The sequence below is a fragment of the Rana temporaria genome, chromosome 4 (genome assembly GCF_905171775.1).
Source record: "Rana temporaria chromosome 4, aRanTem1.1, whole genome shotgun sequence".
Lineage (NCBI taxonomy): Eukaryota > Metazoa > Chordata > Amphibia > Anura > Ranidae > Rana > Rana temporaria.
This window is the reverse complement of record NC_053492.1, coordinates 111,094,476-111,111,578: the sequence shown is the minus strand read 5'-3', so window position 1 is coordinate 111,111,578 and position 17,103 is coordinate 111,094,476. Positions and strand designations below refer to the sequence as shown.

The following is a 17,103-nucleotide window of genomic DNA, read 5'->3' as shown; positions in this document are numbered from 1 at the left end:
ACTTTCGAGTGCCTAAAACCAGTTATGATGTCCAAACTCTGTAGGTAAATAAAATAGAGTGGTATACTATACATGTCTTTGCACATGAGTATAATAAAAAGGTCAACTGGCTCTACAAACTGCTCAAATTATTTTCTTGGGGTAAGGTTATCCCTTCATTGTCTAAAGATTGCATATTTTTGTCATTTCCTGCCAGCAATTCAAGATTTCCCAAGCCTGTTCATAAATTTGGGGCATTTTCCTTGCAAAGGGCTTTGGTTATCATTAATCTTTTCTGTATATGTTGATAGACTTGACAAAATGCTTGAAGGAGCGTCAAGAAGCTCTGGCAAAGAAGATAATTGGTAATCATATTCCACAGTGTGATGAAAAGGGCAATTACAAACCACAGCAGTGCCATGGCAGCACCGGGCACTGCTGGTGTGTCAGCGCAATGGGCGCAGAGATTGTTGGCACAAAAACTCCACCTGGACTAACACAAGCTACATGTGAAAGGCATGGTAAGTCTCCATTCTAGGCCACAGAACTCTTCAGAAAAAATATCTACACCACTAGTATTTACTTCTAAAACTTGAAACAACACACACAACAGAGATTGCGTACTGTTCTTATCAGACATATGTATGGAAATAATATATATATATATATATATATATATATATATATATATATATATATATATATATATATATATATAGCTAATAACTATAGGAAGAAAAATGTGTGATGCATGCGTTTTTTCACGCTTTTGTGTTTTCAGGTATTTTCATTGAATTCTTTGGTGGCCTAAATTACAAAAGCGTCAAGCCACACTGCACTTTTAATGTAAAGCTTTTTGGAGCTACAAAATGCTCAAGTGTGAATGGGTCCTGTAGGCATCCCATTTTGATACCAGCTCGAGCCATGCTGTCTATTTATTTATGTAAATGTGACCTGAGAGGCTCTATAGCCGTCCTATAATTTTTAGAGTGATTGCAAATGGGCCTGCCTCCCACTGCAGCCTGCTGCTATTCCCAGGGTCTCCTCTTCCACTGTGGAGCCAGGCATCATTACAAGAAGAGGGGTCGACTGCCCACAGAAGAGAGGAAGGAACATATACTCCTCCCTCTCCCCTGTGATGAATGAATACAGAAGTGACGTGGATTTTATCACTCACTTTCCTTGCCAGAAGCAGCCGATCAAACCAGGAGGGAGGGCTGAGGTCTAATAGACCCCTGATCTCTCCATAAAGAGTACCTGCTACTGTACAAGCTATCGCAAGGTTGTTGCTCAATTATTGTGATAGCAATAAAGTTAAATCTATAAAAGAGTTGCCTATAGATAATTTTAGTTGCTCTCATTTGTTACCATTTCACAGGCATATATGCATATGCAAATGTAACCTCTCTGGCTGTATGATTATGTCAGATTTTTGACGAGCAAAGTGATACATTGTTTCGAATGGAAGTTGCCATTTTAGATTGTAGGCCTGTAATTCTTAGGAATAACTCACTTAAATCTGTCCAAACAAGAGTCTAGTAAACACCCCGGGTATGATAAAGTTTGAAACACAAAATCATAAACTATAATATAACAAATAACTATAAATAATTATAAAAAAAAAAATAATATAATAATAATAAATTGTATTCAATAATGTAATCAAATCAAAAACACAGAAATGTGCTCAGTTGTAGAATTGTCTTTCAGTGTCTGATGACGAATTTCCCCACAAATCACTATCGCTCAATTCTGCAAGTGATTCTAATTTATTATTGCTGTTTTCTAGCTGATCTAAAACCACTTTTGATGTAAAGGGACACTTTTTGATTGCTATGGACATTCTCAAGTTTCCAGGCAGAAAGGGCCAAATCCACAAAGAGCCGGCGTAACGTAATTTTTTCCATTTAAGTTACACTGCCTTAAAATTTCTACCTAAGTGCCCGATCCACAAAGCACTTACCTAGAAATTTTCGGCTGTGTAACTTAAATTCCGCCAGCGCAAGGCGTTTCTCTTCAAATGGGGGCGATTCCCATTTAAATTAGGCGCGCTCCTGTGCCGGCCGTACTGCGCATGCTCATGACGTCATTTTCCCGACGTGCATAGCGCGAAATTACGTTACGCCGAGCTTTGTGGATCGCGTTGGGTCAATAAAGTTGTGTCAGGAAAAAATTAAGATATGGCGAAAAAAATAAAAATTCAAAACAAAAAAAAAATCGCGTCGCTGGACAGAAGGGTCTGCTTTTACATGGTGTACTAACTTTACACTTTGTAAAAGCAGCCCTAATTTTGCGTTTGCAAACTAAAACTTACGGAGAAAAAACGAAGCTGAAAAGCTTTGTGGATCTCCGTAAGTGCTAATTTGCATACCCGAGGCGGATGCGGTACTGCATCCTAAGATCCGGCAGTGTAAGTCCCTTACACATGCCGGATCTTCTCCCTAACTATGGAAAACTGATTCTGTGGATCAGTTCCATAGTTAGAAACAGGTATACGACGGCGTATCAGTAGATACGCCGTCGTATCTCTTTTGAGGATTTGGCCCTAAGTGTATATAATATAAAAGTGCAGGCAGGGCACTGGACAAAGCACTAGAGACAAAAGGGAGGTGAAATGATGTGATACAGTAATGTAATCTTACAGATTACAGTATGTGTTATGTATTTATTTAAACTTTTTTGAATTTGCCGCCGGCACAGTGATGAATTAAGTGGAGTATACAGCGTGAGGACATCGCAGGCTCCTGGGGACAAGGTAAGTAACTTTACCAGGAAATTGCGAGTGTGGCTCGGGGTTACCGCTTTTGGTAATGAAAATTCTCCCCCGAGCCACACTCAGGATTACCACTAGGGAGGTTAAATCTTGATATGTTTCTTATCTATTTACTCAACACAACATTATCTTTATAATGGGTAAAAGAATTGGGTATTATATTGTGTTTGTGTGCCCTAAAATGAATATGTGTATTTTTCCCTGAAAATTTGTGTTTGATTTTTCGCTGCGCAAATATTGTGTGACAGGAAAAATTGCAACAACCATATCGTTGTACAGGGCTTCTGATTTTAGAATATATATATATATATATATATATATATATATATATACATATGATTGTAAGCTCTAACGAGCGGGGCCCTCTGATCTCTCCTGTATTGATTTGTATTGTGACTGTACTGTCTTCCCTGATGTAAAGCGCTGCCCAAACTGTTGGCGCTATATAAATCATGTATAATATATATATATATATATATATATATATATATATATATATATATATATATTCACACATATATATATATACACACATATATATATATATATATATATATATATATATATATATATATATATATATATACACATATATGATGTATGATGTTTGATGTATGAGGTTTCCAAGTAATTTTCTAGCAAAAAAAAATGATTTTATCATGTATGTGAAAAATGACAAAATTGGCCCGGGCAGCAAATGGTCAATTTAAATCAGAGCGTTTAAAAAAAAGAAATAACTTTTTAAAATTACACAGATATTACAGAGGGTTTAGATACACCGCAATACTTTTTCACAGCAGCAATGCAGTGTTCCTTATTAAACTGTTACTATTTCTGGACATTTATGCCCTTATAAGTATGTTCCCTGTAATCTCTGATCTTTCCTCTAGAGATGTTGACAGACTCGACACAATGCTTGAAGGAACGTCAGGTAGCTCTGGGAGGAGACAAGAAAGTGATAGGTGGTTTTGTTCCTCAGTGTGATGAAAAGGGCAGTTACCAACCACAGCAGTGCCATGGCAGCACCGGGTACTGCTGGTGTGTTAGTGCAATTGGCGAAGAGATTGCTGGCACAAAAACTCCACCTGGACAAACACCAGCTACATGTAAAAAACAAGGTAAGACTCAGTTCTACAACTTCTCTGCATATTTTTGTCATAAAAATAATTTATATCATCTCATTGATTGATTCTGGAGAGGTCTTTGGTGAGGGAGGGGTTAGAAGATAGAGGGGGCTATTTACAAAAGGCAAATCCACTTTGCACTACAAGTGCAACGTGCGCTTGAAAGTGCACTTGGAAGTGCATTCGCTGTAGATCCGAGGGGGACGTACAAGGAAAATAAAAAACTGCATTTTAGCTTGCACATGATTTGATGATAAAATCGGCAGAGCTTCCCCTCATTTTAGATCCACCCCTCAGATTTTTAGCGACTGCAATTCCAAGTGCACTGTCAGTGCAATTTGCACTTCTAGTTTGCACTTGTAGTGTAAAGTGGATTTGCCTTTTGTAAATAACCCCCATTGTCTTGCAGGCAATATGGAAATTATACTTCCTTCTTCCAAAGGCCAAGTTCTTGTGCTACCACCTACACCTGTTGTCCCTCTAGCCTTAAAATCACATAATCAGAACACAGAGTTATATTAGGCACACGAGCTGAAAGGAAAAAGGTTTTCACTCAGGTGTATCAGAGAGCTGGAAAGCCCCTTATAAATGTTCTTGTTGAAAAAATGGTTGTTGGCCTGGGATGGACCTGCAAATGACTCCTTTGAAAAGGAAAAAATAAAGAGAAAGCTTGCCCACTCAGCTTGGTTTTAGGTGCACACAGGGCCATTTGAAGAAATTAGGGGGCCCCAAGCAAACAGAAAAAAAAAAAAAACACTTTTCAAGTTGAGAGGTGGGGGGGGGGGGGGGTTGGGGGCTGGTGGGTTTGTCGGCTTACAGTAGGTGAACTCGATATTGTGTCAATCTCGCTCCCTTTCTCGGCGAGATTGAGCACCTACGAGCCCCATCGCGGGAGCCAGCGCCGAGCTGGCTTGCCGCGATGGAGACAGAGCCGTCATAGAAGCGACGGGAGATCCGACTTGGATTCCCGCCAATTCTACACGTGTGCGGCGTTTGTTATGAATCCTGAGGGGGAAGTCCCCGCCGGATTTTAAATAAAAATCCGGCATGGGTTCCCCCCTCAGGAGCATACCGGGCCCTTAGGTCTGTTATGGGTTGTAAGGAGAGCCCCCCTACGCCGAAAAAAACGGCGTAGGGGGTCCCCCTACAATCCATACCAGACCCGTATCCAAAGCACGCTACCCGGCCAGCCAGGAAAGGAGTGGGGACGAGCGAGCGCCCCCCCCCCTGAGCCGTACCAGGCTGCATGCCCTCAACATGGGGGGGTTGGGAGCTCTGGGGCAGGGGGGCGCACTGCGGCCCCCCCACCTCAGAGCACCCTGTCCCCATGTTGATGAGGACAGGGCCCCTTCCCGACAACCCTGGCCGTTGGTTGTCGGGGTATGCGGGCGGGAGGCTTATCGGAATCTGGGAGCCCCCTTTAATAAGGGGGCCCCCAAGATACCGGCCCCCCACCCTAAGTGAATGGATATGGGGTACATCGTACCCCTAACCATTCACCTGTAGGAAAAATGTCAAAGTTAATAAACACACCACACAAGGGTTTTTAAAATAATTTATTTTTCTGCTCCGGAGGCTCCCCCTGTCTTCTTTATTAGCTCTGTTTACCAGGGGGGGCTTCTTCTTTGACGTCTTCGGGTGGGTGGGGGCCGCCGTCTGGTTCTCTTCCACCGCCGGGGGGGGTCGCTTTTAAAAAAGCCCCCACCCCCCGGCGGGTTTCCTCCGGCGTCTTCGGCGGGGGGGCTTCTTCTTCCGCTATCCCGATGGGTCTTCTCCGCTATCCGGGGGGTCTTCTCAACTCTCCGGGGGTCTCCTTCTATGTTCGCCGCTCTCCGCTGTTGACTCGGCGCACCCCGGTTCTTCCTCTCGCTGTCCGGTGCCTTCTTCCGTGCTGTACGTCGTCTTCTCCTTCCGTGCTGTGAGTTCTTCTTCCGTGCTGTGACGTCATGTTCTTCACTTCTCTCCTTCTCCCGATGTTGACACGTCGCCTTTCCTCGCTGCAATGACAAGTGCGTGGCTTGCATCGGATTTATATAGGCCTCACAGTCCCATCATGCTCTGTACCTACCCATGTGATACCTACCCACGTGGGTAGGTATCACATGGGTAGGTACCAGACTGAAGACTGAGCTCATCCCTACTGACCACCTCACCTACTATATGACCAAACGTATGTGGACACTCCTCTAAATGATTTCGTTCAGGTGTGTCCAGTGCATGTATAAACTTTAAACACACAAAAATAATATTTTTCAATAGAATGTTGCAAAGATTAAACTTAAAGTGGTTGTAAATATATATATATAAAAAAAAATATATATATATATATATATATATATATATATATATATATATATATATATATATATATATATATATATATATATATATATATATATATATATATACTGGGGTATGCCTATCTATATATATAAAACTGAACGTGTGTGTGTGTGTGTATGTATGTATGTATGTATGTATGTATGTTCCAGCATCACGTCCAAACGGCTAAAGATATTAACATGAAACTTGGCACACATGTTACTTATATGTCAGCAACAAACATAGGATAGGTGGTTTAACCCTTACCCACCCCCATTTGCCATGGTCGGGGTTTTTCTTTAAAGTCCCATTCAACTCTATGGGAAATACATGTTACTTCATGTTCCAGCATCACGTCCAAACGGCTAAAGATATTAACATGAAACTTGACACACATGTTACTTATATGTCAGCAACAAACATAGGATAGGTGGTTTAACCCTTACCCACCCCCATTTGCCATGGTCGGGGTTTTTCTTTAAAGTCCCATTCAACTTTATGGGAAATACATGTTACTTCATGTTCCAGCATCATGTCCAAACGGCTAAAGATATTAACATGAAACTTGGCACACATGTTACTTATATGTCAGCAACAAACATAGGATAGGTGGTTTAACCCTTACCCACCCCCATTTGCCATGGTCGGGGTTTTCCTTTAAAGTCCCATTCAACTCTATGGGAAATACATGTTACTTCATAACTTCCAAACGGCTGTAGATATTTCGATAACACTTGGTCACATGTTACTTATATGTCCACTTAAACTGTAGGATAGTTAATTTATCCCTTAACTACCCCCATTTGTGAGGGTCAGGGTTTTTGTTTAAAGTCCCATGCAAATCAATGGGAAATGTATGTTCCCACATAACTTCTGTACGCCTGAAGATATTTCAATAATACCTGGTACACATATTACTTATATGCCAAATAAAAATATATGACAGTTAAATTAACCCTTACCTACACCCTTATATAAAAGATGGGTATATTTATATTACTATGATTTTCCTCCCCAAAAGGTTAAGATAGGAAAACCGGGCAACGCTGTCCGGTGCCTTCTTCCGTGCTGTACGTCGTCTTCTCCTTCCGTGCTGTGAGTTCTTCTTCCGTGCTGTGACGTCATGTTCTTCACTTCTCTCCTTCTCCCGATGTTGACACGTCGCCTTTCCTCGCTGCAATGACAAGTGCGTGGCTTGCATCGGATTTATATAGGCCTCACAGTCCCATCATGCTCTGTACCTACCCATGTGATACCTACCCACGTGGGTAGGTATCACATGGGTAGGTACCAGACTGAAGACTGAGCTCATCCCTACTGACCACCTCACCTACTATATGACCAAACGTATGTGGACACTCCTCTAAATGATTTCGTTCAGGTGTGTCCAGTGCATGTATAAACTTTAAACACACAAAAATAATATTTTTCAATAGAATGTTGCAAAGATTAAACTTAAAGTGGTTGTAAATATATATATATAAAAAAATATATATATATATATATATATATATATATATATATATATATATATATATATATATATATATATATATACTGGGGTATGCCTATCTATATATATAAAACTGAACGTGTGTGTGTGTGTGTATGTATGTATGTATGTATGTATGTATGTTCCAGCATCACGTCCAAACGGCTAAAGATATTAACATGAAACTTGGCACACATGTTACTTATATGTCAGCAACAAACATAGGATAGGTGGTTTAACCCTTACCCACCCCCATTTGCCATGGTCGGGGTTTTTCTTTAAAGTCCCATTCAACTCTATGGGAAATACATGTTACTTCATGTTCCAGCATCACGTCCAAACGGCTAAAGATATTAACATGAAACTTGACACACATGTTACTTATATGTCAGCAACAAACATAGGATAGGTGGTTTAACCCTTACCCACCCCCATTTGCCATGGTCGGGGTTTTTCTTTAAAGTCCCATTCAACTTTATGGGAAATACATGTTACTTCATGTTCCAGCATCATGTCCAAACGGCTAAAGATATTAACATGAAACTTGGCACACATGTTACTTATATGTCAGCAACAAACATAGGATAGGTGGTTTAACCCTTACCCACCCCCATTTGCCATGGTCGGGGTTTTCCTTTAAAGTCCCATTCAACTCTATGGGAAATACATGTTACTTCATAACTTCCAAACGGCTGTAGATATTTCGATAACACTTGGTCACATGTTACTTATATGTCCACTTAAACTGTAGGATAGTTAATTTATCCCTTAACTACCCCCATTTGTGAGGGTCAGGGTTTTTGTTTAAAGTCCCATGCAAATCAATGGGAAATGTATGTTCCCACATAACTTCTGTACGCCTGAAGATATTTCAATAATACCTGGTACACATATTACTTATATGCCAAATAAAAATATATGACAGTTAAATTAACCCTTACCTACACCCTTATATAAAAGATGGGTATATTTATATTACTATGATTTTCCTCCCCAAAAGGTTAAGATAGGAAAACCGGGCAACGCCGGGTATTCAGCTAGTGTATATATATATATATATATATATATATATATATATATATATATATATATTTTTTTTTTTTTTTTTTTTAAATACTGCTTCTGTATTGGAGTTTTTTTTTATTACTCCTGTAAGCCCAAATAAATTCTCTTCAACTTTCCATTGCCTAAAACCAGTTATGATGTCCAAACTCTGTAGGTAAATAAAATAGAGTGGTATACTCAGAGCTTTTTTTCTCAGAAAATAGGTGCAGGAACTCAACCACGACCCCCTTCAGATTTCACAAACAGTAGAAGGGTCTTAAAGGGTCATTAAATACCAGGATTGCATTACATACAGAGTGCAGAGTTCAGGGGGTTACACACAGAGTGCAGAGCTGTTGCTTGTAAACACAGAAACAAGACTTATGTGTTTACAAGTGATTGTGGTGAGCAGGCACCAAAGGGTCTGAGCCAGAGGTGGTGGAACTGAGTTCCCCCAAGTTCCCTCTGAAAAAAAGCCCTGGGTATAATATACATGTCTTTGCACATGAGTATAATAAAAAGGTCAACTGGCTCTACAAACTGCTCAAATTATTTTCTAGGGGTAAGGTTATTCATTGTCTACAGATTGCATATTTTTGTCATTTCCTGCCAGCAATTCAAGATTTCCCAAGCCTGTTCATAAATTTGGAGCATTTTCCTTGCAAAGAGCTTTGGTTATCATTAATCTTTTCTGTATATGTTGATAGACTTGACAAAATGCTTGAAGGAGCGTCAAGAAGCTCTGGCAAAGAAGATAATTGGTAATCATATTCCACAGTGTGATGAAAAGGGCAATTACAAACCACAGCAGTGCCATGGCAGCACCGGGCACTGCTGGTGTGTCAGCGCAATGGGCACAGAGATTGTTGGCACAAAAACTCCACCTGGACTAACACAAGCTACATGTGAAAGGCATGGTAAGTCTCCATTCTAGGCCACAGAACTCATCAGAAAAAATATCTACACCACTAGTATTTACTTCTAAAACTTGAAACAACACACACAACAGAGATTGCGTACTGTTCTTATCAGACATATGTATATATATATATATATATATATATATATATATATATATATATATATATATATATATATATAGCTAATAACTATAGGAAGAAAAATGTGTGATGCACGCGTTTTTGCACGCTTTTGTGTTTTCAGGTATTTTCATTGAATTCTTTGGTGGCCTAAATTACAAAAGCGTCAAGCCACACTGCACTTTTAATGTAAAGCTTTTTGGAGCTACAAAATGCTCAAGTGAGAATAGGTCTTGTAGGCATCCCATTTTGATACCAGCTCGAGCCATGCTGTCTATTTATTTATGTAAATGTGACCTGAGAGGCTCTATAGCCGTCCTATAATTTTTAGAGTGATTGCAAATGGGCCTGCCTCCCACTGCAGCCTGCTGCTATTCCCAGGGTCTCCTCTTCCACTGTGGAGCCAGGCATCATTACAAGAAGAGGGGTCGACTGCCCACAGAAGAGAGGAAGGAACATATACTCCTCCCTCTCCCCTGTGATGAATGAATACAGAAGTGACGTGGATTTTATCACTCACTTTCCTTGCCAGAAGCAGCCGAATGGAAGTTGCCATTTTAGATTGTAGGCCTGTAATTCTTAGGAATAACTCACTTAAATCTGTCCAAACAAGAGTCTAGTAAACATCCCGGGTATGATAAAGTTTGAAACACAAAATCAAAAATTATAATATAACAAATAACTATAAATAATTATAAAAAAAAATAATAATATAATAATAATAATAAATTGTATTCAATAATGTAATCAAATCAAAAACACAGAAATGTGCTCAGTTGCAGAATTGTCGCTGTCGTCACTTTCAGTGTCTGATGATGAATTTCCCCACAAATCACTATCGCTCAATTCTGCAAGTGATTCTAATTTATTATCGCTGTTTTCTAGCTGATCTAAAACCACTTTTGATGTAAAGGGACACTTTTTGGTTGCTATGGACATTCTCAAGTTTCCAGGCAGAAAGAACAGTGGGCCAGATTCTCCTGATACGCCGTCGTATCTCTGTGATCCGCCTGTCCTAACTATGCGACTGATTCATAGAATCAGTTACGCATAGATAGCCATAAGATCCGACAGGTGTAATTGACTTACACCGTCGGATCTTAGGATGCAATTCTAGGCCGGCCGCTAGGTGGCGATTCCATAGCGGTTGGTGTAGAATATGCAAATGACTAGTTACGGCGATCCGCGAAGATCCGCGCGTTCGTCGCAATCTCGTACGTCGTCACTAGTCGTTTTTACCCGTCACAAAGTTACACCTGCTTTAACATGGCTTATCTTTAGATCAGCCATGTTAAAGTATGGCCGTCGTTCACCCGTCGAATTTAGTTTTTTTTCCCGTAAGACGTCCTGGAATACGAAACACCGTAACGCGCGTCGCAGTTAAAAAAAAAACGTTGGGGCGCCGTAATTTCACGCAAAGCACGTCGGGAAATTTAAACACAGAGCATGCGCAGAACGTTCGGCGCGGGAACGCGCCTAATTAAAATGGTGCCCACCCAATTTGAATTAGGCGGGCTTTATTTATGTTACACCGCCGCAAGTTTACAGGTAAGAGCTTTGTGAATCAGGCACTTACGCTGTAAACCTGCGGCGGTGTAACGTAAATGGGATACGTTACTCCGTCGCGGAGTAACGTAAGTGTCTGTGAATCTGGCCCAGTGTATATAATATAAAAGTGCAGGCAGGGCACTGGACAAAGCACTAGAGACAAAAGGGAGGTGAAATGATGTGATACAGTAATGTAATCTTACAGATTACAGTATGTGTTATGTATTTCTTTAAACTTTTTTGAATTTGCCGCCGGCACAGTGATGAATTAAGTGGAGTATACAGCGTGAGGACATCGCAGGCTCCTGGGGACAAGGTAAGTAACTTTACCAGGAAATTGCGAGTGTGGCTCGGGGTTACCGCTTTTGGTAATGAAAATTCTCCCCCGAGCCACACTCAGGATTACCACTAGGGAGGTTAAATCTTGATATGTTTCTTATCTATTTACTCAACACAACATTATCTTTTATATTATACCAAAGAATTGGGTATTATATTGTGTTTGTGTGCCCTAAAATTAATATGTGTATTTTTCCCTGAAAATCTGTGTTTGATTTTTCGCTGCGCAAATATTGTGTGACAGGAAAAATTGCAACAACCATATCGTTGTACAGGGCTTCTGATTTTAGAATATATATATATATATATATATATATATACATATGATTGTAAGCTCTAACGAGCAGGGCCCTCTGATCCCTCCTGTACTGTCTTCCCTGATGTAAAGCGCTGCCCAAACTGTTGGCGCTATATAAATCATGTATAATAATAATAATAATAATAATAATAATATATATATATGCATGTGTATATATATATATATATATATATATATATATATATATATATATATATATATATATATATATATATATATATATATATATATATGATGTATGAGGTTTCTAAGTAATTTTCTAGCAAAAAAAAATTATTTTATCATGTATGTGAAAAATGACAAAATTGGCCCGGGCAGCAAATGGTCAATTTAAATCAGAGCGTTTAAAAAAAAAGAAATAACTTTTTAAAATTACACAGATATTACAGAGGGTTTAGATACACTGTAATACTTTTTCACAGCAGTAATGCAGTGTTCCTTATTAAACTGTTACTATTTCTGGACATTTAAACCCTTAAGCCTCGTACACACGGCCGAGGAACTCGACGTGCCAAACACATCGAGTTCCTCGGCCAGTTCAGCACTGAAGCCGCCGAGGAGCTCGGCGGGACGAGAGCTCCCATAGAACAACGAGGAAATAGAGAACATGTTCTCTATTTCCTCGCCGAGCTCCTCGTCGGCTTCCTCGGCCGAAAGTGTACACACGACCAGTTTCCTCGGCAGAATTCAGCCAGAAACTCGGTCGGAAGCTGAATTCTGCCGAGGAAACTGGTCGTGTGTACGGGGCCTTAGGCTTCATTTCCACTGGCATTTTTACAGCCACTGTTGTTAGCCTTTTTTACAGCTTAAAAACGCCTGTCCATGTTTATTTTGTAAAAAAAATAAAAAAATATTTTTTTTTTTTTTTTTTGTGAGCTGGAGCTTTAAAAATGCCGCGGTAGCGTTTTTGAGCGTTTTCGCGCGTTTTTGAGCGTTTTTTAACGTCTAGCGTTTTTACAGCTCTACTCTGGAGCTTCAGAACGCCCTGGTCCTGCGTGTTTTTTTACAGCTCAAAAACACCTATGCCATTTGCAGCTCAAAAACGCCTATGTGGGCATGATGCCATAGAATAACATGGACAGGCGTTTTTAAGCTGTAAAAAACGCTCAGAAAAGTGGCTTAAAAACTGCAGTGGAAATGAAGCCTTATAAGTATGTTCCCTGTAACCTCTGTTCTTTTCTCTAGACATGTTGACAGACTCGACACAATGCTTGAAGGAACGTCAGGTAGCTCTGGGAGGAGACAAGAAAGTGATAGGTGGTTTTGTTCCTCAGTGTGATGAAAAGGGCAGTTACCAACCAAAGCAGTGCCATGGCAGCACCGGGTACTGCTGGTGTGTTAGTGCAATTGGCGAAGAGATTGCTGGCACAAGAACTCCACCTGGACAAACACCAGCTACATGTGTAAAACAAGGTAAGACTCAGTTCTACAACTTCTCTGCATATCTTTGGCATAAAAATAATTTATATCATCTCATTGATTGGTTCTGGAGAGGTCTTTGGTGAGTGAGGGCTTAGAAGATAGAGGGGGCTATTTACAAAAGGCAAATCCACTTTGCACTACAAGTGCAACGTGCGCTTGAAAGTGCACTTGGAAGTGCAGTCACTGTAGATCCGATGGGGACATGCAAGGAAAATAAAAAACAGCATTTTAGCTTGCACATGATTTGATGATAAAATCGGCAGAGCTTCCCCTCATTTCAGATCCACCCCTCAGATTTTTAGCGACTGCAATTCCAAGTGCACTGTCAGTGCAATTTGCACTTCTAGTTTGCACTTGTAGTGTAAAGTGGATTTGCCTTTTGTAAATAACCCCCATTGTCTTGCAGGCAATATGGAAATTATACTTGCCCACTCAGCTTGGTTTTAGGTGCACAAGCCCAGTCAACAAATATATATAGCCATATTTACTTACTAAATACAGAAGCTCTGCTTCCTAATTGTGCCTTTCAGATACTTTTATATTACTGATAAAATGGTCTGTAGGATTCAGAGCAGTCTCTAGTTTCCAATTACAAAAAACAAACACAATACTATGGACAACCCTCAATCATGCGACTTTTGCTTTAGGTCACATGTTTGGTCTGAAATTGTGTTCAGACTGAAGACTGAGCTCATCCCTACTGACCACCTCACCTACACCTGTACTATATGACCAAAAGTATGTGGACACTCCTCTAAATGATTTCGTTCAGGTGTGTCCAGTGCATGTATAAACTTTAAACACACAAAAAAATTATTTTGCAATAGAATGTTGCAAAGATTAAACTTAAAGTGGTTGTAAATATATATATACTGGGGTATGCCTATATATATATATATATATATATATATATATATATATATATATATATATATATATATATATATATATATATATATATATATATATTTTTTAAATACTGCTTCTGTATTGGAGTTTTTTTTTTATTACTCCTGTAAGCCCAAATAAATTCTCTTCAACTTTCCAGTGCCTAAAACCAGTTATGATGTCCAAACTCTGTAGGTAAATAAAATGGAGTGGTATACTCAGAGCTTTTTTTCTCAGAAAATAGGTGCAGGAACTCAACCAAGACCCCCTTCAGATTTCACAAACAGTAGAAGGGTCTTAAAGGGTCATTAAATACCAGGATTGCATTACATACAGAGTGCAGAGTTCAGGGGGTTACACACAGAGTGCAGAGCTGTTGCTTGTAAACACAGAAACAAGACTTATGCTCAATGGCTCCAAGACTGAGTGCATGGTTTTATGCAATCAGCCATGGTCGGGCGGTTTCCCTACCTGGCCGGACTCGTTTTCATCAGTCCCAGTGCCAGTCACCCAGGTCAGGGATTTGGGAATCATCTTGGACGAGAGATTGACGCTACGACCACAGGTAAACCAGGTGGTGAGTTCTTGTCACTTCCACTTGAAACTCTTGTGGTTGACTTTTCACTTCATTGAAGAATCGCATAAGATCTCCATGGTCAATGCCATTATCGGAAGTCGATTAGATTACTGTAATGCTTTGTACCTGGGTTTACCTAATAACATCATGCACAAATTACAGCTTATTCAGAATGCCGCTGCGAGGCTACTCACGGGTGTTGGTCGTCGTGACCACATCACGCCATCGCTGAGAGCCCTGCATTGGCTACCCGTGAAGGAACGGGTTCTGTTTAAGACTGGATGCATGGTGCACAGGGCTACCCATGGCAAGGGGCCAGTGTACCTGCAGGAAAAATTCACCAAGTATGTGCCCAACCGTACCTTAAGGTCGGCTAATTTGGAAACTTTGGTGATTCCTAAATTTCGTAAGAAAAAATGCGGAGGGAGGACGAGTGCGGTTCAGGGAGCACAGTTTTGGAACTCCCTGCCTCTAAAATTAAGGCTTGAGAATGATCTTTTTAAGTTCAGGAAGCTTTTAAAAACTGAGCTTTTCAGTCTAGCCTATGGAATTACATAGGTTTTTATAGTTCTTTGATCTGCTAACTATTTTAAATTTGACCTGTGTGTGTTTTTTTTGGTTGTTGCTGTATTGTTGTTCTCGGCGCATCGAGGCCTACGGGTAACTGACTGCGTTTTGTACTTTTTTGTACTTTTAAGAATTTTAATAAATAAATAAATAAATGAGACTTCTGTGTTTACAAGTGATTGTGGTGAGTAGGCACCAAAGGGTCTGAGCCAGAGGTGGTGGAACTGATTTCCCCCAAGTTCCCCCAGAAAAAAAGCCCTGGGTATACTATACATGTATTTGCACATGAGTATAATAAAAAGGTCAACTGGCTCTACAAACTGCTCAAATTATTTTCTAGGGGTAAGGTTATCCCTTCATTGTCTACAGATTGCAGATTTTTGGCATTTCCTGCCAGCAATTCAAGATTTCCCAAGCCTGTTCATAAATTTGGAGCATTTTCCTTGCAAAGAGCTTTGGTTGTCATTAATCTTTTCTGTATATGTTGACAGACTTGACAAAATGCTTGAAGGAGCGTCAAGAAGCTCTGGCAAAGAAGATAATTGGTAATCACATTCCACAGTGTGATGAAAAGGGCAATTACAAACCACAGCAGTGCCATGGCAGCACCGGGCACTGCTGGTGTGTCAGCGCAATGGGCGCAGAGATTGTTGGCACAAAAACTCCACCTGGACTAACACAAGCTACATGTGAAAGGCATGGTAAGTCTCCATTCTAGGCCACAGAACTCATCAGAAAAAATATCTACACCACTAGTATTTACTTCTAAAACTTGAAACACACACAACAGAGATTTCATTACTATACATGTCTTTGCACCTGAGTATAATAAAAAGGTCAACTGGCTCTTAATACACGTTTTCACAGCAGTAATGCAGTGTTTCTTATTTTACTGCTGCTATTTCTTATGAGTGTGTTCCCTGTAATCTCTGATCTTTCCTCTAGAGATGTTGACAGTCTTGCCAAAATGCTTGAAGGAACGTCAGGTAGCTCTGGGAGGAGACAAGAAAGTGATAGGTGGTTTTGTTCCTCAGTGTGATGAAAAGGGCAGTTACCAACCACAGCAGTGCCATGGCAGCACCGGAAACTGCTGGTGTGTTAATGCAATTGGCGAAGAGATTGCTGGCACAAGAACTCCACCTGGACAAACACCAGCTACATGTAAAAAACAAGGTAAGACTCAGTTCTACAACTTCTCTGCATATTTTTGTGATAAAAATAATTTACATCATCTTATTGATTGATTCTGGAGAGGTCTTTGGCAAGCGTGGGCTTAGAAGATAGAGGGGTTGATTTACTAAAGGGAAATCCACTCTGCACTACAAGTGCACTGTAAGTACAGTCACTGTAGATTGCTGTAGATCTGAGGGGAAGCTCTGAAATGAGGGGAAGCTTTGCTGATTTTATCATCCAATAATGTACAAGCAAAAATGCTGTTTTTTATTTTCCTTGCATGTCCCCCTCAGATCTACAGTGACTGCATTTTCAATTGCAGTTGCAGTGCAAAGTGAATTTGCCTTTTTCGTAAATAATCCCCATTTTCTTGAAGGCAAGATTGGAATTAAACTTCCTTCTTCCAAATGCCAAGTTCTTGTGCTACCACCTACACCTGTGGTAACTCTAGCCTTAAAATCACAAAATCAGAACACGCAGTCATATTAGCCACACC

At 40.1% G+C, this 17,103-nt stretch overlaps 1 protein-coding gene across 14 annotated transcripts in view; it reads left to right on the top strand.

Moving 5' to 3' along the window:
* The window catches only part of LOC120936435 (thyroglobulin-like), a 115,028-nt gene that overhangs the window by 64,487 nt on the left and 33,438 nt on the right, over positions 1–17,103 (top strand). For 7 of the 14 annotated variants that reach the window (XM_040348759.1, XM_040348764.1, XM_040348760.1 and 4 more), the window contains 6 exons: positions 291–500; positions 3,643–3,870; positions 9,442–9,651; positions 13,166–13,393; positions 15,926–16,135; positions 16,380–16,607. In XM_040348759.1, coding sequence (XP_040204693.1) covers positions 291–500; positions 3,643–3,870; positions 9,442–9,651; positions 13,166–13,393; positions 15,926–16,135; positions 16,380–16,607 — 1,314 coding nt within the window. The remainder of the gene's footprint in view (positions 1–290; positions 501–3,642; positions 3,871–9,441; positions 9,652–13,165; positions 13,394–15,925; positions 16,136–16,379; positions 16,608–17,103) is intronic. The other 7 variants (XM_040348767.1, XM_040348758.1, XM_040348763.1 and 4 more) reach the window with 5 other exon arrangements.